Source organism: Solea solea, chromosome 15, assembly GCF_958295425.1.
Source record: "Solea solea chromosome 15, fSolSol10.1, whole genome shotgun sequence".
NCBI lineage: Eukaryota > Metazoa > Chordata > Actinopteri > Pleuronectiformes > Soleidae > Solea > Solea solea.
Genome location: NC_081148.1, coordinates 8,363,899 through 8,390,210, shown reverse-complemented (window position 1 = coordinate 8,390,210; position 26,312 = coordinate 8,363,899). Strand labels below are relative to the sequence as shown.

The following is a 26,312-nucleotide window of genomic DNA, read 5'->3' as shown; positions in this document are numbered from 1 at the left end:
GACTAAAATAGTGACTAATAAATGTCAGAGGTGTATGTTTGCGTGCATGTCCGCGTGTGTTCATTCATTCCTCTGTGTGATCCTGGTGAGCAGCTGTCATTGGCCCTCCAGTCTGTGTGTGGTCTCCCACACCCTCCTCGTCCATAAATTATTACCCTGGTCTTCTGCTGCTGGCCTTGAAGTGTGTTGGGGTTAGATTAACACACTTTGCACGAGCATCCACCTTAGTATCGCCTTAACCCAGCTACCATGAAGATTTAAAAAATATGAACCATATGTTACGTTTGAAGGAGGTTTAGTGGTCTTGATCGTCTGGACTTGTACCACAGTTCTATATATCTACCATGCATGTATGAGTGTGTATTTTTACATTGTATTAGGTCAATGAGAAACATATCTTTATATACAGTATAGGTGTTTATACTGTCTTATATCAGGGACAGGCATTGCAAACTAGCAAATTGCTATATACTCATACTATATATACAGTACGTCAGATGCACTTTATGTCCACTATGTATCACTGCTTCGTCCCTGATAAATAAAGATTGATTGAATTGAAAACAACAACTTTTTATAGGCTCTGAACAAACCTGAACAGAATTCTTTTTCCAAAATATATAAATATTCTATATAATATTGTGTATGCTCTGTTACGTGCCTATAGACATTATTTTCGGCAGAAACGTAAGTAGACGCGTGACATTATTTATGTGACAGATTTCAGGTTTGGTATTTCCTGTCAGTAGATTTGTAGACTTGTGTAGATTTATGCATCAGGCGGGACAACAACTTTGACAGATAATATGACTTCTAGAAAACAGGTTTCATGAGTGCAGTCAGGGGTTGTTATAACATATCACCAGCCATAAATAAGTCGGGAATGTGGATGCAAAGCATCATAGAAAGTTTTTTTCCTCCTACAAGGATCAAAGAAAGCCTTGACACCAATGTGTCCATATATGTGTTTGTTTCACTTTTGTTGAAAATCAGAAAGGCAGCTACGCTATGAAATGGCACAGCTGATTATGATTAAGTGTTGTTTGTGCTCCGAGTTGGTGTCCCAAGTAACAGCTGCTATAGTTGTGTAATTAAAACCGGGTTGTATCGCCGACTTTTATTATTTCATTTCATTAATTCATTCAAACAAGATGTCTGCTGGGAGTCTATAGCCGAGAGTGGTTCAGGGAGAGTCCACCATGCAGGACCAAACAGTTCCCAGGATCCACCTAAACACTCACGCCCTTCAGTCATCAACCATGCACACATGCAGTCCATCACACACTCACACGAGCAGAGAGAGACAGACACAGGTATACGAACGTGTGAGCCTAAAACTCTATGTAGAGAGAAGTGCAGTGGGTTTAAATGGTATTTTTGAGAATCAAAAGCAGAATCTAAAATAATTTCACACACATTTATCTACAGTAAATTCCTACTACTTATGACCACAAAGTTTAGATTTTCCGTCATGCCACAAGCCGAAAATTGCACTCGTATTTCCCGGAAGATTTTCTGTAGGATTTGGATTCCTGCTCAAATGTCAGCCCCCGCTGTCGGTAGTGTCTGGTATAAAAACTGTGCTAATTCTTGGTGCTTTTCTTTCTTTTTAACATGTGTTGTCAGTTTTATGACCAACCTATCAGCTTTCTTTATATTCACTGAGAAAGAAGGAAATACTGTGTTTGTTTTCCATTTAAATATAAACATACCACACATTTAAAGGCCAATCTTATCTTAAAATAAGCTATTTGTCACTGTAATTTGGTTTCCTTTATCTAGATTTATGTCTACTGCATTTTATTGGAAATCTGTTTGCTTGTTTGATGCGAAGTGTTGAAATATATTTGGAATTAACTCAACTCAAACAACTTTCCAAAATTGCCCTATAAAGTTTTATCTGGTGAGAGCAATGATTCTTTTGCTGCATCACGATATACACATAATTAGTAAAGTTTTACCCAAACCCAATTTTATTTGTCCATAAAGCTGCGAGTAATTGGCAGACGTCGTGACTTTGATGGACACATGAAACAATAAAGAAAACACCGTCTTGAATAAAACACACAAACAAAACTGCACATGCTACTTAAAACATAATCCACTGCATATTTTGTTGGCGTTTAATCATTCCCGTAAGAATAAAAATTGCAGTTATTACCTTTGGCTATTATATCTAATTGTTGCCATAGCTCACATAATCAGAGTTATATGGGGCCAGAACATGTCCAAGTTTAAACTTGTTTGTGCTTGTGCACGTATGTGTGCATAAATGATAGTGCGTGCGTGTTTGTTCAAGTGTTTTTTTTCTTTTTAACTGAGCAACCACCATGTGCACGTGTGTGTATATGTATTAGTGACTGTGTAGTGTTTTGGCACGTGCACGTGACTTAAATAAACAGAGCATGTTTGGGAGGAATGTGGTGAGTCTGGGGATCATAGGTCACTGAGAACACAGTGGTGTGGCTTGATAGGAGGCTCTCTTTGCACTGCATTTGGGCATCACAATACACACACACACACACGTTCTTGCAGGATTCAAAGTGAGGACACTCATAGACATAATGGATCCCCTAGCCACTTACCCTAACCTTAACCCAACTCTAACCCTAAACCCAAGTCTTGACCCCCAAAAAGCCATTTAAAGATGTGAGGACCAGCCAAAATGTCCTCACTCTATATGGATAATACGATTGTTGGTCCTCAAAAAGCTATAAATACAAGAACGAACACACACACACACACACAGTGTTTTCACCTACAAAATAAAAGATCCATGTTTTTGAAATTTGCATCTTGTCCCCATAAATTAGTCAAGTACTCATAATGTGGGTGTATAAACAAGGTCCCCACAATGTAAGAAATACCTGAACACACACACACACACACACACACACACTGTTCGTGTAGGATTCAAAGTGACTCATAGACATAATGCATTCCTTAGCCCCTTACCCAAACCTTAACCATCACAACTAAATGCCTAACCCTAACCTAAACCCAAGTCTTAACCCCCAAAAAGCCTTTTAAAGATGTGAGGACAAGCCAAAATGTCCTCACTCTATATGGTTTATACGAAGTTAGGGCCTCACAAAGCTATAAATACAAGAACACACATACAGTGTTTTCACCAACGAAATAAAAGATCTGTGTTTTTGGAATTTGCATCTTGTCCCCAAAAATGAGTCCCCATAATGTGGGTGTATAAACAGGTCCCCACAATGTAACACACACACAGAACTTAACAGTCTGGCATAAGTTTCCATTAGGACTCAGATTAAAGAGTTAATTACTGCGTTTGGCAGAGAGTGAGGGTCACACCACCACAATAGTCATTTCAAACCCCCCCCCCCCCCCCCCCCCCCCCCCCGCTGCCCATGGGTGACTCTTCAACACAGTATTATAACTCTCTGTCAACATTAATCACTTTCATCTGGAATTGTGCAAAACTGTTTAAAAATAAAAGAAACAATGACAGATAAAAACAAGAAAATGTACAGTAAAAAAACACTTTGAAAACTCCACCGAAACTAATTCTGTCGTCCTCGGCTCACCGCACTCTGACTCAAGCGAGCCTGGTTTGTAATAAAAACAATGACTCGTAGAGCGGCTATTACCACCATTTCTCAAGGTCTGACATCAGTTGTTTTGACTCTGTCAGAAATCGAATGGAACCATGCACTTGGCGTCTCACCGAGGTTAATGCTGCAGCTTCACAACCGATTCAAAACAAGGCTGTCTACCGAGGGATCCGCCGCGCTGCTGAGCGTTATCAAATTCCCAGCGACACTTTGCTCGCCGCTTAAAATGCAGAGTGAGATTGGAGGTAATATACTCAGCTGTGTAGGACAGAGATCATTCTGATACTGTGTAAAGATTGGGAAAGCACCGGGGGACGTACAAAAAGCCTCTTTGATTGTATAACTTAATCATGCATGAAAGGAGGCAATACAGAAACATTCAGGGCCAATTCAAAAACACAGAGGCTTTTTTCACTCACTGCTTTCCCTGTCCAAATTCTGAGTCTCATTGGGAGTGATAGCATTATTATGAAGCCAAGCTTTTACGAGCTTTGGCTCATTGTGATGATGATAGGATCCCTTAAGCAGAGCGACTGTTTTTCACTAATGACCTCTGGTTCCTTTTAGCATCAGCATGCTAATGTGGCTAAGGAGACAGCGACACCATAACATACTTGGACTCTTCTTCACCGTTTCAAGGCAACTGAATTTCTTTTCATCAAACTCCATTGGATCACAGTAAAACAGCAGCAGAAGAAAGAGAGAATCATTCCTTGTGCTTGTTTTCAAACCCCATCCTGGGGAACAGATGTTGTTCATTCTGCTTGCCTGTGCTGAGGAAGAGCACCAAATCGTGCTGTTTTCAGCCCAAATAGCTCACGCACAATTACTCTGCCGGGGATCTGTGTGCGTTGGCACGTCGCTGCGGTTCCCCCTTTGTTTTCTTAATAATTAGCTTGTATTTTCACAGGGGGTTTGTATGTGTGTGGGGAAACCAGCCTTTTCAAGGCTACTTAATCTACACACCAGTCTGTCTCGCTTCCTCTCTGTTTCTCTCACCTTTTGCTTCTCTCTCCCACCCTAACCTATTTTTCTGTGTGGGTCTCGCTCCAAAAAATCAGGAGCCTGCTCTTGATGAATAAATGGGAGTTGAGGTGCGTTCGCTGCAGCTTGTGTTTGATCTGAGAAGCAAAGTAAAATTGTGAAACGCTGTTGCATTGTTGCATCATTGGCCTTCTCTTTCCTGGAGGCTCTTTGAAATCTAGAGAAGATCAGAAGAGTGGTCATGGTGATCTTTGGGTGACTTAATGGCAGACACATGAGGACTTCACGGTTGAGCGTTTTAAGCATTATTTGAGCACTGATGGAAGAGTGGAAAGTATTTAGATTGCTAACTTTATTCATAACTATAAACTTCAAAACAACAGTCTCTCTCACACATGCCCAGTTCTATTATATTATTCAGTGATCTCCGGATATTTGAGAATCAAAAACTAGATCACATACCTACTAATTAAAAACTACAAAAAAGGGTTTAAATGATTGATAAGGACCAAAATTTTAATAAAATACTATACACACAACCATATAATACTATAATAAAAGGCAATAACACAACAGGTGCAATATACGTATACTTTTAATCCTACTTTTAGTGCAGTCAGACTAAAGGTTAATATTTTAGATGCCATTGGGTTCATGCAGAGATAGACAGCTGTCTAACATAACAGAGCTCTAACTATTAAACATTTAGAGGAGTTTTGTTGTTGATGTTGCAAGAAGACATACGTGTTTAGTTAGCAAAAAACCCCTTCGGTAAAGTTGAGAAATGTTGGAGAGTTGCTCAACAGAAAGTGTAGAACATTTCCCCCTGAAGAAAGCGCTCATCCAGCAGTAGACACACCTGCTGCAGAAAGAATGAGGCAGCGTCATGAGTTGAAGATACTGTATTGGTCTGGTGTCAGTACTTTGATGAGAAGAAATGCCCATTGGGAAAACACTGCAGCCATTTTGTGTGGGCCAATTATAGTGTGTTGTAGCGTCATACATTTTTTTTTTTTATCTCTATTAATCATTTAGACCCAAAATCATGGGAAAAGGGAACTCTTATGTTTGTCCAACACATGAACTCCTCTGTCAAACACAATTTCACTGCAAACACGTCAATCAATAGCGCCTGTGTTTGACCAGTGGTCGATATGCTCTGTGTCATTGATTTTCCACCTGCTCAGCAGCCTCGATCACCTTCACTCCGATGGGATCTGTCCACATGACCCCTGTTAATTAAACTGAACCGAGGACATGTATTTGATAAAGCACACATAAACAGATAAAGACACAGTCGCCTACATGCGGTGTAATGTGTGCGCAGCTGTAGTTAACTGGCTTACACAATCACATACACACAAATGCATTCACACCCACATTTTAGATGTTACAGCAGAAGCACTGTGACTGCAGGGTCACCGGTTCAATCCTCAAACCATCTGGGAAAATGTGGGCAGGGAAGGTGAATGAGTAACACTGCCACTAACAGCTGCTGCAAAAGTGCCCTTGAGCAAATCATTTCCTTGACAAATGTTGAGTTTAAAATAGTGTTTGACAAAATAATGGTTAAAAAAAAATATATATACCATGTAGGATCGCAAAATAAGAGATATGCTTGACTTTTAGGTTAAAGGTTAGGTCAATGTGCAACAGCCTCCTTTTGCATTTAAAACAGTTACTATTATACCGGTTTAAAAATCGCAGGAGCATGGTTGCCAAATTTTCTGACAGAGTTGCACTTTGTTTATGCATATACATGTATATCAACTGTTCCAATGTCTGTTTTATTTTATAAATGCTTAATATATTTGACAACTTTTCACTTGTCAGCAAGAGGCCGAGATTGAAAGTAAAAGTACAACCGTAAAGGAGAATTATTGCACATGAGAAGAGATGACAAGACAACAATAAGGATCTGTAAGATCATTATAAACAAGAGAGGGCATTAGATTACATTGGCTGAAGTTCCCTGTGTTGTTTTCATGTCTGGGAGAAAAGTATTTTCAGCCATCTATACAGATAATTACAGTAATTCTCTTCTCTTATGGTGGAGACATTTTTGAGAGGGGTAGTGAGGCTTTTTCGGTTTGGTAACATTCAATATTTCCAAGGCGTAGCAGTTACTATAGCTGCTCTCTGCTGGCATCCCACGTGTTACAAGCTGTGTTATTGGGTGGGTGGTAGTGGATTGTGGCAAAGGCCAAACCCACTCACTCACTCACTCATCTTCTACCACTTTATCCTCCACATGAGGGTTGCGGGGGGCGTTGGTGCCAATCCCAGCTGACATAGGGCAAAAGGTGGGGTATGACAGTATTTCAATCTAATGCTTTCTTAATCTCTGATGACAAATCATGGTAATTGTATAACTTAATATGTTACATTAATACATTAAAATGACGGTTGTCACTGATGGATCAGACTCATTCACTGAAACACTTTCTGTGAGTGTCTGCAGCTGATTACTGTCTCAGAGCTCAAGACACTGCAGAGCTGATCTCTGCCCTGCTGTGTGTCACTTGATAACCCTAAAGGTGTCTCTGTGTTACGTCCTCTTAATAATCTCCACAGAAGTCATTCATCTCCTCAATGGTCTTTGTAAAAGCTGGTGTCACTGAGCCCTGAACCCTGACTGCCATTAAAGCTTTAGAGTTCTGAATGGTAGAAAGTACTCCATGAATATATGCTGATGTGTGATATGTTGTACATGAACTGAGGCATGTTTGGTGTTGATGTTGCCAGAGTGGTAACAGACAAAGGTATTTATGGAATATCAGGTCACTGGCAAAGGATATGGAGGAATGATGGTTAGAGTTTCCCTCCAAACTCTCAATCCACACCAATGTCACACAACATTAGGCCTCATTCATCAAACATTTCTTTGAGGTTTTTTCTTAGACTTGCTCTTCAGAAAGTTCCTTGAAAAGCTCTATAGATGATTAGATGCATGATAGGTTCTTAAGATAAACTAAAAATTGTAGCGTGAATTCATTTTAAAAGACCATAATACTTGAAATTGCCATTAAAAACCTGCCTAATTGTTATATGGTCGATATTGGAGCTCACATACCATGTATATTCCTGGCATTAGTTAGTGATGGGGATCTATTGGCCACATTTTAATAGAGATAATTGTGTCCCTGCCAGTTACAAACCATGATTTTCTCTATGGACTTTGGTGTAGAAGAGTGAGTAGTTTACAAAGTGACCCACATTTCCAGTTTCCAGTCAGAAAAGGCTTCTTAACTGCAAGATACATCGATAAACATATTCTTATGATAGTGTACATTAAGAGAGCCTTTTGCTAGGTAGCTCCCTGATGTTTTCCTTCCTTTTCACATAGCATGTGCCCACCAGCTGTATGTATGATGCCGACAATGTGTAAGGACATCATACAACCACACTGTTTAATGGTGACATAAAGTTAATTACTTGTGAACTAATTGTGATTTTTAGTAAAAAAATGTACAAAATATTCAAAACCGCTTCTGATTGTCTTTCACAACAACACATGCTTTTATGTTCGACGATCAGCACAGCTCATGTCTTATTAACGAAAGAACACAGACAATGTTCCATGTGATTACATTACTGCTGTATTATAAGTATACAGCTTGAAAGGCGCGCACATGAATACACATAGTCACTGACATAGTTTCTCCCTGGCCTGGCCTAGACTGGCTGGCTGGCGATAAAACTGTGGGAATGGGGTCACACCTGCAGAGGCTGGCAGGGGTGATAAACGATGTTGCTTTAAACTTTGGAGACCGTCATTTTTGGGAGCCTCTGTTTACCCTGCATTGAAGTATAATGGGGGCCTTTGAAGGCAAGCGCGCCAGGGACAGAGGCTGCCCTCTGTCTGATGTTTTGAAAGGAGGAGAAACCAGCCCTCGATTAGCTAATGACACATTCGGCTTCGATTTGCTGTAATAGGACAGAACAGCCCTCTGACATTAGGACTGGCATTTCCTACGGGCTGGATATTTTCTCAGTTTTCACTTCAAATCGGTGTTGCAGCAACAGAACTTTCATGCGCTCACACCAACACATACGTGTATGGTATCTTACTCATACACTAAAAGCTGGGCAGCTTATGTTCTTCAGTCATCACCTACCCAAAAACCCTCTGACGGAGTTTTCTGTGTCAGACACCAGTGCTGCATTTTCATGCTAGTTTGGAGAAGTCATCAGCAGATCCTCTTACCACCTCCCTTATCAGATGAGGCTGCATATCTGGGCACTCGTCCTTATTTGTCTTTTAGGCCCGAAGCGATAAAGTGACGCAAGAATGACAGTCTAGACTGCAGCTGTCTCAGTACGAAGCATTCCAAACCAACACTGAAAAGCACTGTAATCTCTACCTCACTCACTCACTCTCACTCACACACACACACACACACACACCCCATCAAATGGGTATGCACTCCGCCACATGCACTGTAAAAACAACCAACTGATGTCAATCCAACCATGCAGTGGTTGTGTAGATCACGATTAGTGGCCCATACAGCCTGCAGCAAGTGGAACGTAGAACCTCCAGACTTTTTATGGGATTGATGTGGTTAATAAACCGACTATCATTCAAAATTTCACAGTTTTCTACTTAATACATTTTGGTTGCACTTTTCATGCAGAGTTGGAGCTGTGATAGACCGTTGAGTGCCAAATGTATTCATGGTTACAAAACCGAATATACATATGCATGGTAAATGCACTTACTGGTTTATGTTTGGATCAGTGGGATGTTTGAGGTCCTACTGCAGCTATGATTATTTATGAAACTGTGGATCTTGAAGAAGTGTGAGAGACACATTTCCACCATTAAAGCCAAATGGCAACTTTAGATTTCTCATTCTTTAATAACTGTCCTTCCTTCTCCTCTTTGAGATCCAGGCCCTCCTGCTCAACAAGCCCAGAGGAAAGTTGCAACCATAACAAATGGGTTTAAATAACAACCATGCAACAGCAATCATCTCACAGCACGGTGCATTGCAGTTGTCATTCATCACCCCACCACAGCATAACGTGGAACTTCCACAACAATTACGTCTGTCATTAAACTCCCCATATTGTTGTCGTTTTCTTGTGTGATAAGGGTGATTACCGGCCAAGCGAGAGCTAATCTTCTCCGATCTGCTCTGCGGTAGGAGGAGAAGCAAAACCTCAGCATGCCACTCAGGCCTGAGAGGAGAACAGGCCTGTGGGCTACCGCAGTGTTGGACTGCCCCCCAGTGGCTGCTTGGATGAACCTCTGTACCTGGGCTGAATTAGCAGCCCTGTCTGGGAATATCAGTGGGTTTTAATGTTTCTCAGGGTTTAGTTTCTCCTGCAGAAATTATAAACAATAGTTTAACCAGTAAACATGGCTATAGACAGGGTGTATCCTACCTCAGTGGATGACATTGCTAAATCTTTCATACTCACAGAATGAGACATGCAGATAAACAAGAATTTGCAGTAAAAGTCAGACGCTTATGCAATGGCACTCGTATTGCTGTGCATTTTCTACTTTGGTCTTTACATTGTCTAATAATTCTTTGCCAAGAAAAGTCTTTTGATTTTAGTTTGTGGAATTACTGTTTAGCACGCTGGGGAGGGAACACTGTGGGAACGGAGAGAGCCAGAATTGAAAAAATAAAGAAGGGCTGGAGAAATCGTGGAACAGATGGACCCCGTCGATGATTAGTGTATATTGGGACCATCTGGTCAAGATGTCTTAAAAAATTATGGAGTGCCCGAGCCACCCTGTCAATAACAGACTGATCGTGAAGGTCATAGCAAACAGTTGTAGGGTCCTCATGGCTGCCACCACATGATATGCTCTTTTTTACCTTATGCAATAAAACAATACCGTACACATACAGTATATATATATATAGTATAGTATAGTATAGTATATATTTATATATATAGATAGATAGATAAAGATATAGATATATAGATAGAGATATACATATATATTTATATATAAGGAGGGTGACTCCTTATATAAAAGTGATGTAAACAAAATAGAGAAAATTAAAGAGTCTACTGAACTACTGTATATGATTTTCCTCTTTTTTTTTAAATACATGCTCATATTCTACAATTATATTCTTCTATTTGGATACCTTTGTCTGTTGTGTAAAATAATCCGTGGTTATCATAAACAATGACATACAACAGAGCATAAAAACAACTGTGAGCTCAGATAATTGCATTAAATAAAAGATTCTGTTCATTTTGGGTATAATGAACAGAATCAATCATTAATGAATGATTGATGTTTGCACAAAAGCTAATGGGTTCATGGTTTTAAAGCTTGAAATAAAACTGTTGATGTGCCACGTTCCTTATTATTGGCTCCTTTTACTGTGACTAATTCAGACACTTGGTAAACCTTGTTCCTACTGTGCATCATTTGGAATAATGGCATGAGCAAAAAAAGCCTTAAAGGTGATGTAAATGTTAAGTAGCAGAGCATATAATCCGTCCAGTTCCTCCTGCAGTCCAGTCATGTATAGTATATGGACACACTGCCGCTCTCACAAGCTCTTTTACTCTCTTAGGCTACATCATTCACATCATCATAAAAGCAGAGGCCCTTCATCACTTTACAGTACCCAGCGCTACCGTTAGCCCCGGGCTCTCACATCAAGGCCTACAGCCTTCCGCCTCTCACTAGCTGTAAACCAGAGCTTACTGATGTGCCATAAACCCTGATATTTTATCGAGGGAGAGAGGAAACTAGGTGTGTGGTGAGGAGGAGAGACTTTCTGTGTATTTCCAGCAGACAAGCGATGTTGTCCGTGAGCTGGTTTCTGCTGTTTGTTTACGCAGGAAACTGCAACAAGCTCAGAATTCAATTTGCAATTTGGATAAGCATGTGGATATTTTCATAGTCATTAAAAAAGTTATGTCTCTTTATAATCTCAGAACATCCAAAGCGAGATAATTGACATACAGCAAATGAAAATGGTAAGAGGAGTTAAAATATGTTCTCTAGATTCATTTCAGAAGCTAATACCTCACATTTAATCATTTCTATCATTGGAGGCCAGATAAAATGTCACTGCACACAGGGTTAGAATGCTCTAAAGGCATTTGAACAGTAACTGCAACTATAAGGACAATCTAGTAAAAGATGTATAGCAAATGTCCATGTAACTCTGCAGCCTTTTAATAAAGACACACGATCCAGATAGAAATAAGATTGAGATTTTTCCAGTTGGCAAAGCAATATCATATTCCACAAGCTGCATGCAACCCAATATATCCAAAATATGCCTATAAACCTGCATACTAGAATAACATGACTAGAGCATTAGCTACTGTTTCAGCAAGGAAAGAGAGATTCAGACGGTTTTTATGGAATCTGGCCTGCTGCCCTCCTCTTCCACCACAGCTGTTGAGTCTAAACAGAAAAGACCCTCTTCTGTCTGCACATTTCGTCCCATAACACACTCCTCTTCCTGCAAAGGTATGCAAATGTATAAATACTATATTCCCACACTCACTATTCACGTGGAGGAGAGAAAAAAAACTAAAAAATACACGCAAAAACGTTGAGTGATCTTGTTTTCTGCGCGCCTACATGAGAAATGCCTTCCCCACACAAACACACATGATCAGACACACAAAAGTCCTGAGGGTGATCATTTGTCATCTTGGGAGGAATCTACACTCATGCTCTTTATGCTGAAGGCTCGGACTTAAGGCATTCCTCTGGAAATTTATGTCCAAACAGCTGTGGTCTCATCCGCCTCTGTATAGACCTAGAAGACAACACCGCCCGAGGAATTATGAGGGGGATCCAATCCATTACACACCTCCAGTCAACTCCGAGGCTGCATGTAAGCACGTGTAAGCCATTTTCTGTGCATCTTTGTACGTTTCCCTGCTCGCAGCTGCCTGACTTTCTCTGTGAGCGAGTGTGTGTTTGTGATTGTGTGCATGTGTACATGTGCTTATGTGTAAAAGACTCAGAGATGGTTTTTGCCTTCAGCTCTTTGATGACTAAACGGTCATCCTGTGGCTTTGTGTGTCGGAAGCCAATGGTTTAAAAGGGAAAAGCCCTGATTTCACATTGCGGCCATATGGACTATTACGTCTCCCTTTTTCTTTTTAAAAAAAAAAAAAAAAGAGGTCCACATCAGAGGTAAACACTGGGCCACAGTAATAGATGAGGTCTTCAAACACAACACGGTGTGACATCATCACGAAGCTGCGCCGCACATGGGAGAAATAATCCGTGTTTAAAATGGATGTTTAAATTTCAAAACTTTATTTGTTTCACTTCTACACAAATTTCTGTCAAATGCTGGACCTACTCAGCGCAACCACAAGCCTCCACGTGACTTTAACGGAAAGGACAGCCTTTACTCACAAAGACAACCAGTCCCACTAAATTAAACCAAGAACCCTACACACCCACGCTTGATTCTCTGAAATGATTTTGTGTTTTCATTCCTAATAGTTCACTTAAGCCTGACAGATGGCAGCTCAGCCCGCACTCGTTCACTGAGCAGCGTTTCTGTGTTTTCTTTTCTCTTCTCTCTGTAGATTAAACACGCTGGCAGGGAAAAGGCAATGTAAAGGATGGAAACTCAATGAAGTGTGATGATGATGTGATGTGTTTAGCGAGGGAGAGTTCAAGGCCTCGCTCTGTGCGTGCTTTCAGCATGGCGTCACCTCGGAGCAAAAAAAACTCCAAAACACTGGGATGTACAGTAGTGAGAGGGAGACGAGAAGGAAAGCAACGACCGAAGTATGAAAGGTGCACTGGAGGTTCTCTCCAATGTGGTTGCCCGAGTTCTGCTGATGCCTGTTTCCAACTAACTCCTGATTGGTTTGAAAAATCCCAAAAAAATTAAATAAAAAATAAATAAAAAGAAAGGGACCCAGTGTAAATGTACTGAGAAGTAACACAATGAAGAAACAACACACAAAAAAGGAAAGGTGAAAAACTATCTTACTAATGTGACGGACTGGATGTTGTTGTTATCATGCTCCGGCTCATTATCACCAAAACATAAATGACTGAACTTGACAGGGAAGTGAGACTGACTGAGAGAGGCAGAAATTAAGTGAAGTCTCAAAAATGTTATCATTAAAAAGTTGGAATCAGTCGCCAGTAGTGTGGAATTATAACACAAATAACAAAGATACAGAGAGAGAAGATGAAGTCAGAAGAACATGTTCCTGCTGGTAACCCCGGTGGTCAGAGCGTCACTCTCACCTGCCGACTCTTGCCACAGAGTCGTTTGTCCTGCAGCGGGGAGGTGAGGCCAGAATAAAAAGAAAACACTGTTATCATGACTAATCAGCGGCTCCGTCAGCGGGGCCAAGGTGAATAGAAAGTGGCAGAAATGAGCGCATGGAATTTCTGGTGTGTCGGGACAGAATCGGGCAGAAATATCTGCCCTTCACTCACTCTCAATTTCACCCACTTACTCAAAGCAAAGCCTGTTCGACTGGGCTCCGTAATAAATCATCATCGTTCTGGAGCGGAGGCCGTAATCATATGTTTCTCAAAGCCACAAACTACTTCTCTTTCTCAAACCACTATTCATTATTCAGAAATGTTTTATTTATACACACACACACACACACACACACACACACATATATATATATATGTATATATATATATATATTTTAAAACCACTATTGGATTTAGCTCTATTTATATGCACCAATCATGGTGACATGTTTGACCTTTGCCTGCTTTTAAAGTCAACTACTTGAACAGATCAATCCCTGGTTTCTAAATCTGCTGATAAAGACTATGTGACTTAACAGTAACTCCATCTAAACGGTGGCATATTTTAAAAACATGAACTTTTTACTTATGTTTTAACGTCTGCACTTTACTTTCGACAACACACCGAGTGCTAGAAAAGAGCTGATTGAGAAACAATTCTGGTTTATTCCTGTGACCCAGTCAAACTCCTTCCCTAATAAACACTGACTTCATTTACTGGCCCTGACTTTATTTGATGGCAACGTTGGATTTAAGTGGGAGAACAGCTGTTTAACCACAATGTATCATCCTCATCAGCTTAGCCCAAGCCTGTTTTCTTACTCGCTTAAGTCAAATTATGTGATCTGCCCACATGTGCTGAAACCCGTTTAGTACTTTTAACAGGTTCATTCAATCTGCTGAGGGAACATTTCATCCTTTAAAAAAGACAGAGAAATGTGGGAGGCTGACTCTACCCTCGTCTTGCCTTTAGGGGGTCATTTGGTCTGATGCCTTTCACTCCATATAACATAAACTTCCTCACCACAAGCTGCACACAAACAACCGCGGGAAAAGAACAGGGGTTGGAGCTTGTTAGGGTGCACGATTTCAACATGAGAGTTTGTTTGTACAAATTGCTCGCACAGTGACCTAACTTCTTTTTACTCAGCACATATGTGGATGAGAGCACAGGGAGGAGGGGAGGGGGAGAAAAAAAGTGGAAAAATCCATATTTTTCCAATATGCAGACAAGGCTGTTCATCAGGCAGAGTTTGACACATGTCTTTGAACAGAGTTAGAAACAACAACTCGGTGGAAAAAGTAAAAGGATGAAGTGGGGTGGTTTGGCTAAACAAATGTCATTTTTGGACGCTGCTGTAGGGAGGATGAGAAAAGGAAAGATGATGAAAAGAATGAAAAGACGCATTCCTGAGCATCTTACTCACGGCCTCGCTGTTTCCTGGGCTTGATTAGAGGGATGCAGTGACTTGTGGGTAAATTAAGATTAAGATCTCGACTGAACAGACGGAATTACAAAAGGGAAGCAATATGAATGCTTTTACTTAAAGTGACGAGGTTTTAATACAGAGCAGGGAAGTCTCATTACAGCCTCTGTTTATACAGTGAAGCCATAACACTGCGTCGGCATTTTCATGGTTACAGAGATTATTTTTAATCAAAAAGGTCACAGATTTGACCATCAAAAAGGCCAGTCTAAACGATTAAAAATTAAATATGATTTTGTCTCATTTGAATTTATCAAATAGTCCTTTTTTTGTGAAACCATATGAAATCTCTACAATATTTACAGCTATTTTGACATGGATTGTCAACTACATAAACATACTATAATTCCACTGATGACTCCCAAGGAATACACAAGCAACTGAATAACTAGAAACATGTGGTGACTGGTAATCAGTTTAAATACTATAGAGAGGATGAATTAAACGGAGCAACCCAGCCTGATTACAAAACCATTTTACATGGGTAGATCTTTTGGAAACCATATGCAAAGAGTAGAGCTGCACCTAACACTTATTTTTCTTTATTTAAAAAAAAAGGGTGTTTTCTACATTTCAAAAATGATGTTCTCATGTCATTTTATCCAAAAACCTGTATAACTCTGTTTTTTTTTTACTGTCATAGAGGAGCAAAGAATCAAGGAAATGTTCACACTGAAGAAGCTAAACTCAAAAAAAAACTTTAATTTTATAAAATCCAATCTCCAAACTATAATCAAAATGGTTGGCAAATGATTAATTATCAAGTAACTGATTAACTGTTGAGCTGCAACAAATTACTGCTGCTACTTGAAGGAACCCTTTTAAGATAAATGTTTTGTTGATCAAATAACAATATAACCTCTATTACACAAACTTTCAAATTCATTTACAAAACAGTTTTCTGTATAAGCAGGTGGCCATGACAGCATAACAGACTACTAGTATGACAGGAGGTAAAAAGACAGTTTGCGTAATCCTATTTTGACAACAGCCCCAATGTGACTTGTCATAGCATGACAAGCAGGTGTTACTATAGATACGGCTCAGTTCTATTCAAGTAAGCCGTGACAGTGAACCAGCATTGACGACGCCCTGATGCTGAAACAAAAGCAACAAAATGGAATTCAGCCATCATCAGTTTTATTTACACCCAAGCCTGTCCTACCATTATGTCAAAGTCAGGGAAAAGTTGGCAGATTACACTTAATTTTGTTTCCTACCAAATGGGAGATATGAATAGAAAAAGGAGAAAAAAGGTCAGATTTTGGTTCCAACAAAAATACATAATATTTGAAAGAAGGATGACTTGATTCATAGAATCACTTTCAAAATAAACAGGCACCATCATTTCTCCTTCAGAGGAACAGTATAAGACCATAAAATCTTACAATTCTGTGATGAGTGATGAAGAAATGTTATAAAAATACAACAGCATCACGTCCATTACATCCTAGAAGAGCTGTCAGCATCATTGTCTAGAAATGTTCAGAAAAAACATGGATGTTGTGTCACTTTCAGCTGCAATGACATGATTTGATATGAATGATTTGACTCCAGGATTTAATTCTGACTGGTCAGTAATCCTGATGAACACTGAAGTATATTTATGTTGTCTCAGGATGTCTGCTATGATGCCTCACCACACAGCCTCGGGAGTTTCCATGTGAACAAAAACCTTAACTCCAGCGTTGGTGCTTTGGACGCTTTGACTGTGGGGCGTCAGATACCGAGTCCACTGTTTTCTTGGAGGCCGTTTTTTTTCTAGACTCTTTTTCCTCTGCGTCATAGAGAGCGTTCCTGACGAAGCGTGCGGCAGCTCCTTTATCCAGACGGGCAGCTTTCTTTTTGTCAGTGATCTCCTTCACTCTGTTCATGTACGTTCTTATTCTCTCCTGGAGATCAGAGGGCAGTTACAGACAAAAATTAGACAATGAACATAAATATCGAAATCCTGAAAAGGATCCCAATAAACCATAAAAACCACATTCAGAGGTTTGGGGACACATGCAGCCAAACTATTTAGCATTCTACTTCCTGGTGTTTTAACCATTACAGAAAACAAGGCAGCCGTGGCTTTGGGTGGTGGTCGAATAAATCTGTTCGGCACTGTACATCGACAACAAATATATCTGTACAATCTGACTGGTTTTCATAAAATGCATTCAGGGTGCATGTTAATACCAGACGTGTACTTAATGCGGTCCAGAAATTAAATCTCTCAGGACAGGTGTATATACCAAGCCTGAACGGGGCTAAAGACAAAACAAACAGTACTTACCAACTCTTGCTTGATTCCATGATCCCTGGGATTTACTCCTTGTGTCACCAAGTACACTGTAAACGTGATAAAAAGTCAAGACTATATTTAGAATATTGCCTGTTGATAGTGCATCAAGACAAACTGTGCAATACAGGGTTCTTTGGGATAAAATGATAGGACAACTAGCTTTTATCTTTATATCCCAAACTGTCATAATGAAAACATTCGGACAAAGCTCCGGCCTGTGGTTTACTATCATTTCTTCATCATTTCTGTACATACAGCCTTTTTTTTTTTTCCTCTTCAAAAGACCTACAGTACCAATATGTTTTGACAATTTAACAAGGAAAAGTAATTAAAAGCAATGAAAAATTACAGGTAAGCTCATTGAGCAACAATGACCCTAGCAGTGACAGGTGTCAATAAAACACAGTGAAAGTGCAAATCAAGTAAGATTAAGTACAAAACTGAGCATCAGCATGTCAGACCAAAACAACATGATAGTGATCACACGTGTCCACCAGCCAACAGTTACAAAAAAGAAGACAAGAAACAAGATGGAAGCATCAAATTACTTACAGTATAATTCCAGAAGCAAAATGACTTTCTCTGGAGGTAAGCCCGGTGAGTAGTCTTCAGCTGGACAATTTGAAATTCTCTCTGCCACTACCAAGCGGCTTGTTATTCGCAATGTGTATTGGCACGTCCCAAAGGAACTACTACTACTTCTTTGTTTTATGGTGGTTTTCATTCATAATGTGGCATTTCTGCCTCATTTCCTCTAAAAAACACAGAGCTCTCCGAGGACTTAAGAGTTAACAGGTCGTGAATATGTTTGGAAAGTGGTCTAATGTGCTTGTCTATTGAACGCTGTTAAAGCCATTTGAACGCAGTATATTTAAATACAGGGTCAAGCAATTATGACAGTACTCAAATGCAATAGCTGGAACACGTACCAAACACACAGAGAAACGGTCTGGGGTCACACTTTGCTCAACACATCAATTCTCTACTGTTCCCAGACAAATTTTTAAGTTAAACTTTGCATATTGGACCTAAAAGGGAAAAAAAGAAGATAAATAGGATCACAGGAAATCCATAAGACTTACTCCAAAATAATGAATTGAGGGCGTAGGCAGACATCAAATCCAGTTTGGCTTGATCCAAAGCATCCAGCTGTAAATATACAAGATTTAATTAATGTATTATTATTATTATGCCATAATCAACAAAATGTGATGCATGTTTTGTATGTGAAATTTTTCAAAGGAACCCTGGGATAAATATCTTAAGCCACATTTAAACCACAGTAACTTTATACAAGTAATAAAAACAATACACAGATCTAAACTACACATGAGCGAATACAAGGTAGATTACAGTCAGATCTGTTTACTTTACCTTTGTCTATTCATGTGAGAACATTTCGTACCATGGACTTTTTACCATGGCACCAACCAAGAGATATTGATATACTTACATCCATACCATTAAGCCCCCAAAAGCCCCTGCTTGACAGTTGGCACTATAGAAAATACTTTGGAGGTGTTTAATGTTATGCTGAAAGCTCCTGGCTGCATTACTGCATTTTATATTATGTGATGGTCAAATTACAGGCTGAGGACCTGGTTGAGTGTTTTTTTTTTTTTTTTTTTTTTTTTTAATAGCTAAAATAAACTCTCTGATGTTTCCAGCTTCTTAAATGTTCAGGTTTCTTTGCTCCACATAATAAAGAAATCACAAACGTGAATAATGTGTGATAATACTTGTGAACATTATTATTCAGAGAAAATTAATCGTTGCAGCCCTGTTTACATCCAATGTCTCACATTTATTCCTAATTCATTGTCGGTACTGTATGTTTTTATCACGAGACTTGTCTGAGGAGGTGTCAAAAGTGTGTCAGTATTACCTTTAGCAGAGGATCATTTCGGGGCATCGACATCAACTGGTCCAGCATGGTTTTGACAGAGGAGACCGATGAGTCGAAGGATGTGAGCTGTTCGTGTATCTCATGAGGATAGTCCTCCACCCTGTTATCCTCCGCCATTTCTCTGGAAGACAATTTCATTGTATTATTTTATATCAACTGAATGACAACGGTAAAAAACGCTCATATTCACGTTCCTTGTGCTAGTTAGCTCAGAGAGCTAGCGTGTGTTGCTAACAGGTTAACAGGCGAATGTTTACAAGAACGGACAAATAGTGACACTTGCAAAGAATATGTGACTTAATACTCACTATCGATTTAACACCAAGACGACTTTGCTGAAACAATTCAAGTGGTAAACGAGCACTGTTTTGTTTTACCTTCTCAGCAGACGACACGCTTCACAGGGAGGAAATGACGTAAAATAAAGTATTGCAGCTTCCGTCTTGTCTGTTAAAGAGAAAGTTGAGAGATACTTCCTCGTCTTGTGCTCATTTTGCTCACTTCTGTTTTATAAAATGTGTACATTGAAGAATGAACTACAATAATGTGAGCAAAAAGAGGGATAACTGCTCAGTGCTTTCATCTTTAACTGTCAAATGGAAAACTGGCTTCAGTTGCATTCTGCACAGTGCACACTACTGCCCTCTACCGTTCGGAAGAACAACAGATAACTTTTTTTAACATTTAATCAACAGTATGCGCTTTTAACTATTTTAGTCATAACTGTATCTAGTATTTTCAGCACATCATTCAACGACTACAGTCGATGCTGTGCTTTTCGACACATGCTTCCCCTCTTTATGGACGAATAACGTATTTCTACAACAGATATGCGAAAATCAGTCTGACTATTTAAAAGAGGAAGGTTTCTGGTGTGAGTTTCTTTTATTTACTCATTAAGTCTTAAGGATATGAGATGGCTGCGCAGGTGTTGGCGTTGCTATGGTAACCCAAAGCGTCAGTGAGGTAAATGGAGCTGTGTGTGTCGTGATGTCAGAGAAAACAGTTACAGTCTGTTGTACCTGCTGCAGGTGAAGCAGTGGCAGAAACATCATTGAGAGACATTATGGATAACTGTGATTTAGAGAAGCTGATTGTCTCTGGTGGGAAGCTGCATCCAGACTTCACACCGGAAGTTACGGACTACAAAATGAGAGTGGAGAGCAGTGTCAACAATGTAACTCTGGACCTGCTCACCAGTGACTGTAGGGCTTCAAGTAACATTGTGAGTACTACACATGATATAATTCTAAGTTGAAGTAAGCTTCTAAGTTGTGTACTATCACCTACATTTTTTTTATTATTATTATTATTATTTAAATGTTGCAGCTCTTTGGTGATGGATCAAGTACAATAAAACTGAATGACGGGTCAACCAGAGTAGAAATTGAAGTGGTAGCTGAAGATGGAACTATAAAGAAATACTGTGTGGAAATCACCAAACTGTCTGCAAGGATCGCAGAGCTCAGTAATCTCAGCGTGGAAGGAGATATTCCGGTTCATCCAGCATTTTCAAGCAAAGTCTATGAATACAACAGTGAGTAAACCTATGATACTATGCAGTTGGGATGCAACAACAAACTTTTCTGATTCATGTTTTCATTATGAATCTTTTTTTTCATTCATTTCATTCTAGGTACTGTCCCCTTCCACTGTAATGCTGTCACGCTGCTTCCCTGTGTACCAGACAAAAGCATCAAAGTTACTGTGAATGGAGCAGACTGCTCTCAGCCAGTGTTAGTGAATTTTGGAGACACCGTGGTGGAGATCTCAGTGTGTTCAGCAGATGGCAGTAATTCACAGGTGGAGTCAGACATGAGTGGACCACTGCTCATTATTATTAGGCAGTAGTGCTGATGTGATTTAAGACTGTGTGTGTGTGTGTTTGATTATAGCAATGCGTTGTTGGAGTTATTTTTTCAGTACATGCTGACACTTTGAAAGTGTTGCAGCTCTCCCTGGCATTGCTGAACTCTTACTGTGCTGTTTTCCTCTTAAAGTAAATCTGACACCGTCGCTCTAACTGTCAGGTGTACACAGTGTTGGTGACTCGAGGACTAATTCCTATGGCTGTGACCTTCACTGATAGGAAGCAGCAGCTGGACTATGAATGTCCAGTGTCCCTGAGTGCTTTTTATAGGCCTGTATCTATCAACCACAGGTGAGAAAGTATTAGCAGAAGCAGTTACAGCAGCGTGTGTGTGTGTGTATGTATGTGTGTGTGTGTGGTTTTGCAGATGATGGGTTTCTTTCATCAGATTCACAATCTTTCAGTTTGCAATAGTCGTCGCTAAATCCTAAAGGCGTTTTCTAACTAAACGTTTTTCTTTAGGAGTTGTTAATTGTAGCAATTAAAATAAAGCTTTCACCAAACACGGTTCACTTTAGAGAGAGTGCAGAGCCGTGCTATTGGCTGTTCCACTACATCTTCTCTTTAACATTGGCAGCAAAGAAACCTATAAAAAGGAAAACGACAATAACACTATAAAATGTGTCAATTTCAGCAGAGAGTTTTAGAAATGGTGACATTGGCTCTAGTTGTCCGTCATGTATGACACAATATATGCTTATATATAATTAAGCATAACAATGAAAAGTGCCCACAATAATTGGGTTGTGGTGAATTCAAATCATTGGGATAATCATAAAAAGTTTCCAGTCTTTGCAGGACCTCATAAATGATCATGATATTATTATGGAATGTTTTTATTTTATTTTATTTTAAGTATCCGTAGTGCCTCAAAATGTGTTTATTTGTCTCCTCTGTTCATCTGTATTAGAGCAATTTTCCAAAAGCTTACATTTATTTACATAAACATTGAATTTATTTGAACCATTGTTGCAATATTGTCATGAATCACAATTTTTTTGGTCAGGATAATCCTTTTCACACTGTCCCATTCCTAGTCTGTCCATGCTCATGTGATGATAGGAGCTCAGGACAGAAAGCTGTGATCGCACTAATGTTGTGCACACACACACACACACACACACACACGCACTATAATGGCTTAACAAGTGCTGTCAAGATCAAACTGGTTCTTTTATTGATTTACAGTGACCCAAAGCACACCTTCTCAAGACCTTATATTGAGATGCTGGCACGGAGATCAAAGGTCGACCCACTTAGCGACCGTGCACTGGGAGAAGGCTGGAAAGTCACTGAGCTGGACCTCGACCGGAAGATGTCTTCTTCTCTGGTCAAGTGCTTCTTTAATTACCGAGGTAAAGTCTGTAGGATTGACTGAAGAAGAAGAAGAACTTTTACAGATTGCCTTTTTTTAAAAACATTGCTATAGAACATAGAATAATTAAAAAATAGATAAATGCATTGTAGCCCTTGCGATTTGCTATTTGTGCAATTTCAACTTGAACGCAATTAACTTTTCAGCCCTATTTATTTTTTTTATTTTTTTATTAAAGATAAAGTTTGGTTAAGTAGCAAATCTACTGTTACTTCTCCTTAAAAGTGATGGACGAGGAAATAAACGGTTTACAACCTTCCCTGGGGCACAGATGTCACAGTATATGATAAACTAAATGTTGTCATTACAAGGATGCTTTTAGAATGTCATTTACAGTACGAGTAAACCTACACCCAGAGTAGATTACATGAACGCAGAGTCACTAAGTATTTTCCTCCATTAGTGAGATTTTTACTTGCTCAGGTAATTATTGCTGCCTCTGGAGCAACTCTACCTCTGTGAAAAGCTTGTATATCTACACTGTTAATACTCCACGTACACTTGTCTTACCTCCCAACAGTCGTGATTACACCACCTATACTATATCATGTAGCGCGGTGTTACTATAGAGAACTACTATGTTCTTTTAATGAGGGGGATATTATTACTTAACTAAGACCTCATGGGTTCAGCTGTCAGAGGTTAGAGTTTTGATGTTATACGAGACCTTCATGATCAAATGCTTAAAATACACTACACTGTTATTTTTATATTTTACATTGTCTACTTTAGCTATTTCCTGTAAAGTAAGTGCTTTTGTTTTCTGAATTTAATCTTTATTGATCCCGTGTCCTTTTATCGTTTGTCTATTTTCTTGTTCCTGTCCTTGTTTTATACCAAAATCACAAAGCCTTTTCCTTCTATGTCAAACCCTACTTGACCATAAAAAGGATTATTAATCAGATGTATGTTTGTAGTTATAGTTGTACTAAAATACAGCTGTTGGGACACAGGTTGCACAGGTTCCCCAATATCTGCAGCAATCCTGCTGAATCTTAATGCAAACGTTTTGCCACAAATGTCACTTTTGTGAATGATGTTGCACATTTCAGTTGTGAGGGACAATATTACAGTTGTGACCACATGCACCGTGCGTTTGATTTTTGATTTTTCTGAACAAAGGATGTGACCATGTGATGAAACTGTCCGAGCTGGGGTCCCACTCTCTTGACTGCCCACACAAACCCTCGGGAGACCTGGACCCAAAGGTCAGTATGAAAGATTAAATAGTTCTCTGCACAGCCAGAATCACTGCAATCGACCTCGTCTCTGCTCATCCTTTATTCACAAGTCAGTGCTCCCTTCGCGGTGACTAAGTGCCAGTTGAATTTGCACAGTAAAACTATCTTGTGTTTGTCATGCGTGAGTGTGAGGTTACAGAGATCAGATACTTTGTGGAAAGCTTTCAGAGTCAACAGTTACTGTTACTCATGCACCTTGACGTTGAACGAGCACTTAACTTGTGTTCGCGTTCATTTTCTTTTCAGGATGTCACAGAGACAAGTTGGTATAAGAAGCACTTTGAGTCGTCCAGTTGTTTGGAGATAGAGACTAAACACACTCTGCAGGTAATAAATCAATCTTGTCATCTGAGTTTGCATGAATCTGCATTAGAATCACACCTGAATACTCTTGTAACTATTAAAGCACTCTCTGTTTAACAGGGCAACTATTACAAAATAACACAAACATGACAAGAAACTATAAAAATAAATCAGCAGAGAGGTTAACAAACCACAACATGGAGGAATTAAAGTCACATACAATGAGGACAATAACATATTTATCCATCCATCCATCTATCTAACAGGGAGAGGGTCCCCACAAAAGTGGACACATAGGAGAACTTCCACATTTATTCTGGAGGTCATATCAAAGCAATGAACAATCATTTTCTGTATTGTTAGACTGGCACCGTCACATCAGGGACAAATATTGTTTCTGAAACTACTACTTGCAACATATTTCATAGAAGATATTTCTTAATCGTTATGGTAAAAATGCTGCTTTTCCACCCAAAACATCTTCTATGAAATATGTTGCAGTTAGTATAAGTATAAGATCTATAGATTCCAGTTTAGAAATAAGTATCCAAGTGAAATCCAACAATATTCTTTACAGTTTTCCTCTTTTAAAGATATACTTAAGAGACTTAAACACTAAGCTTATAGAGCACACTTTAAAAGATCATACTATGCTATAGAGTATAGCATGGTATGGAATCTAAAGGATTTACCTTCACCACAGCATTGGTTATTATCGTAATATAGTTTTTATTGTCATCATCCCTACCTGTGTAATGCTGTGTATGTTCTGAGCTATTGAACTCCATGGGTGGATGCATGTTTGCCCTCTTTGTCTACAACAGGTTCGTAACTGGGAGAAAAAATTACAGATTGGAACGAGAGAAAACTCTGTGGAGAGACTGTGTGCTTTGGCCCAGGATTACCTGAAACTCTACCAGCAACACCTGCCAAAACCAGGCATGTAACACTTTTCAACATTCAAGGGAAGTCAAGCATCACCCATCCTCTGGATGTTGGTATAATGATACTTAAAGATTTCCTGATTCAATGCTTTGATACCAAAAACCTTCTAAAAACTATAATGAGACTGTTGTTGCTGCCTCACAGAACATCTGATGTGGTGTGAACATTCCAACACTGGCTCCAGGAAGCCTGCCAGCTGTATTTGTATTTGTAGGCAAATATAAAAGGATATTATAAATCTGCATTTGATTATTAAACAAAGTAGTATTATTAAATCAAAATAGGTTAAGTCTTACATCAATAATGCATCCACAATCTATTAAATCTATACGGCATTACTCGGGCCTTAAACACAGGAATTTATTGAATATAAAACTATATGAACATTCAAATAATATATATCAAAATCATTATAATATATCAATTTGAACTCACAGGAGCATAGTCTTTGTTTGGTGGGAAAATAGAGGTTAAAGTTTTTCATGGCTGAGATTTATAATTTAGGGGCGTGTATGAGTTGCTAAACTGATGATTGCAGGTAGTGGGTGGAGCCTTGTGATTTTATAATAAGATATATATATAATAATACTATACCAATACTCTGTATCAGTTTTACCATGCCTGATTGACTGTCTTTCCTTGCTGTTCTTTTTTTACTGATAGAATGATGGATTCTCTGTTTAAATTGCAATTTAATTAATTGAGATTGGATTTATATACATCACTTGTTGGCGAATGGAAAACAACAAAAGGGTGATTATTTCCTGCCCTGCCTTCTCGGCACGGCAGCTCAGCTTCAGCCATTAAAAAATACATGAAAATGGACTCGTTAGTGGTCAGCCTCCACTCCCCGTCGAGCCTCACACTCAAGTTACTGCTCGTCTTTTCACAGCTACATTTGCGCCTTCCGACACGTTTGATGATTCTGAGTTGTGACATTTAAGACTGATCCCAGTAGACTGATTGAAAGCGAGAGAGGTGTGTGTGTGTGTGTGAGAGTGAGAGACAACACTAGTAGGAACAGTTAATCTTTACTAAGAGCCTTCACACAAACGATGATAAATACTGTCTGACCTCTTGTGGTTGACT

General features: G+C 39.3%; 2 protein-coding genes across 3 annotated transcripts; one reads left to right on the top strand and one right to left on the bottom strand.

Moving 5' to 3' along the window:
* Positions 1-15,978: 15,978 nt before the first annotated feature.
* On the bottom strand, positions 15,979-19,975 carry c1d (C1D nuclear receptor corepressor). 2 transcript variants are annotated; one of them, XM_058652207.1, is made up of 5 exons: positions 19,867-19,975; positions 19,469-19,608; positions 18,666-18,732; positions 17,575-17,630; positions 15,979-17,188 (listed from the first exon to the last, which is right to left on the bottom strand). In XM_058652207.1, exons 2-5 carry the CDS (start codon positions 19,604-19,606, stop codon positions 16,973-16,975), a joined length of 477 nt encoding a protein of 158 aa, XP_058508190.1. In that variant the 5' UTR covers positions 19,607-19,608; positions 19,867-19,975; the 3' UTR covers positions 15,979-16,972. The 2 variants fall into 2 exon arrangements, with proteins under 2 accessions (XP_058508190.1, XP_058508189.1); XM_058652206.1 differs by having other exon boundaries at positions 19,798-19,867.
* Positions 19,976-20,494: 519 nt separating this feature from the next.
* Positions 20,495-25,225, top strand: LOC131474331 (uncharacterized). The gene is made up of 8 exons (XM_058652141.1): positions 20,495-20,714; positions 20,819-21,026; positions 21,126-21,292; positions 21,520-21,650; positions 22,548-22,714; positions 23,857-23,942; positions 24,222-24,302; positions 25,103-25,225. The coding sequence occupies exons 1-8, from the start codon at positions 20,556-20,558 to the stop codon at positions 25,223-25,225; spliced, it is 1,122 nt and encodes a 373-aa protein (XP_058508124.1). The 5' UTR covers positions 20,495-20,555.
* The last annotated feature ends 1,087 nt before the right edge of the window (positions 25,226-26,312 follow it).

What these genes read in the sequence shown, in the direction of transcription:
- c1d (XM_058652207.1), bottom strand. Translation starts at nt 19,606, where the DNA reads ATGGCGGAGGATAACAGGGTGGAGGACTATCCTCATGAGATACACGAA. An exon ending in GAAATGATCCTCTGCTAAAG is followed by an intron (nt 18,733 to 19,468) that starts GTAATACTGACA and finishes GTATATTTACAG; the next exon opens with CTGGATGCTTTGGATCAAGC. An exon ending in CCTCAATTCATTATTTTGGA is followed by an intron (nt 17,631 to 18,665) that starts GTAAGTCTTATG and finishes TCACGTTTACAG; the next exon opens with TGTACTTGGTGACACAAGGA.
- LOC131474331 (XM_058652141.1), top strand. Translation starts at nt 20,556, where the DNA reads ATGGATAACTGTGATTTAGAGAAGCTGATTGTCTCTGGTGGGAAGCTG. An exon ending in CCTGTATCTATCAACCACAG is followed by an intron (nt 21,651 to 22,547) that starts GTGAGAAAGTAT and finishes ATTGATTTACAG; the next exon opens with TGACCCAAAGCACACCTTCT. An exon ending in GTGCTTCTTTAATTACCGAG is followed by an intron (nt 22,715 to 23,856) that starts GTAAAGTCTGTA and finishes TTCTGAACAAAG; the next exon opens with GATGTGACCATGTGATGAAA.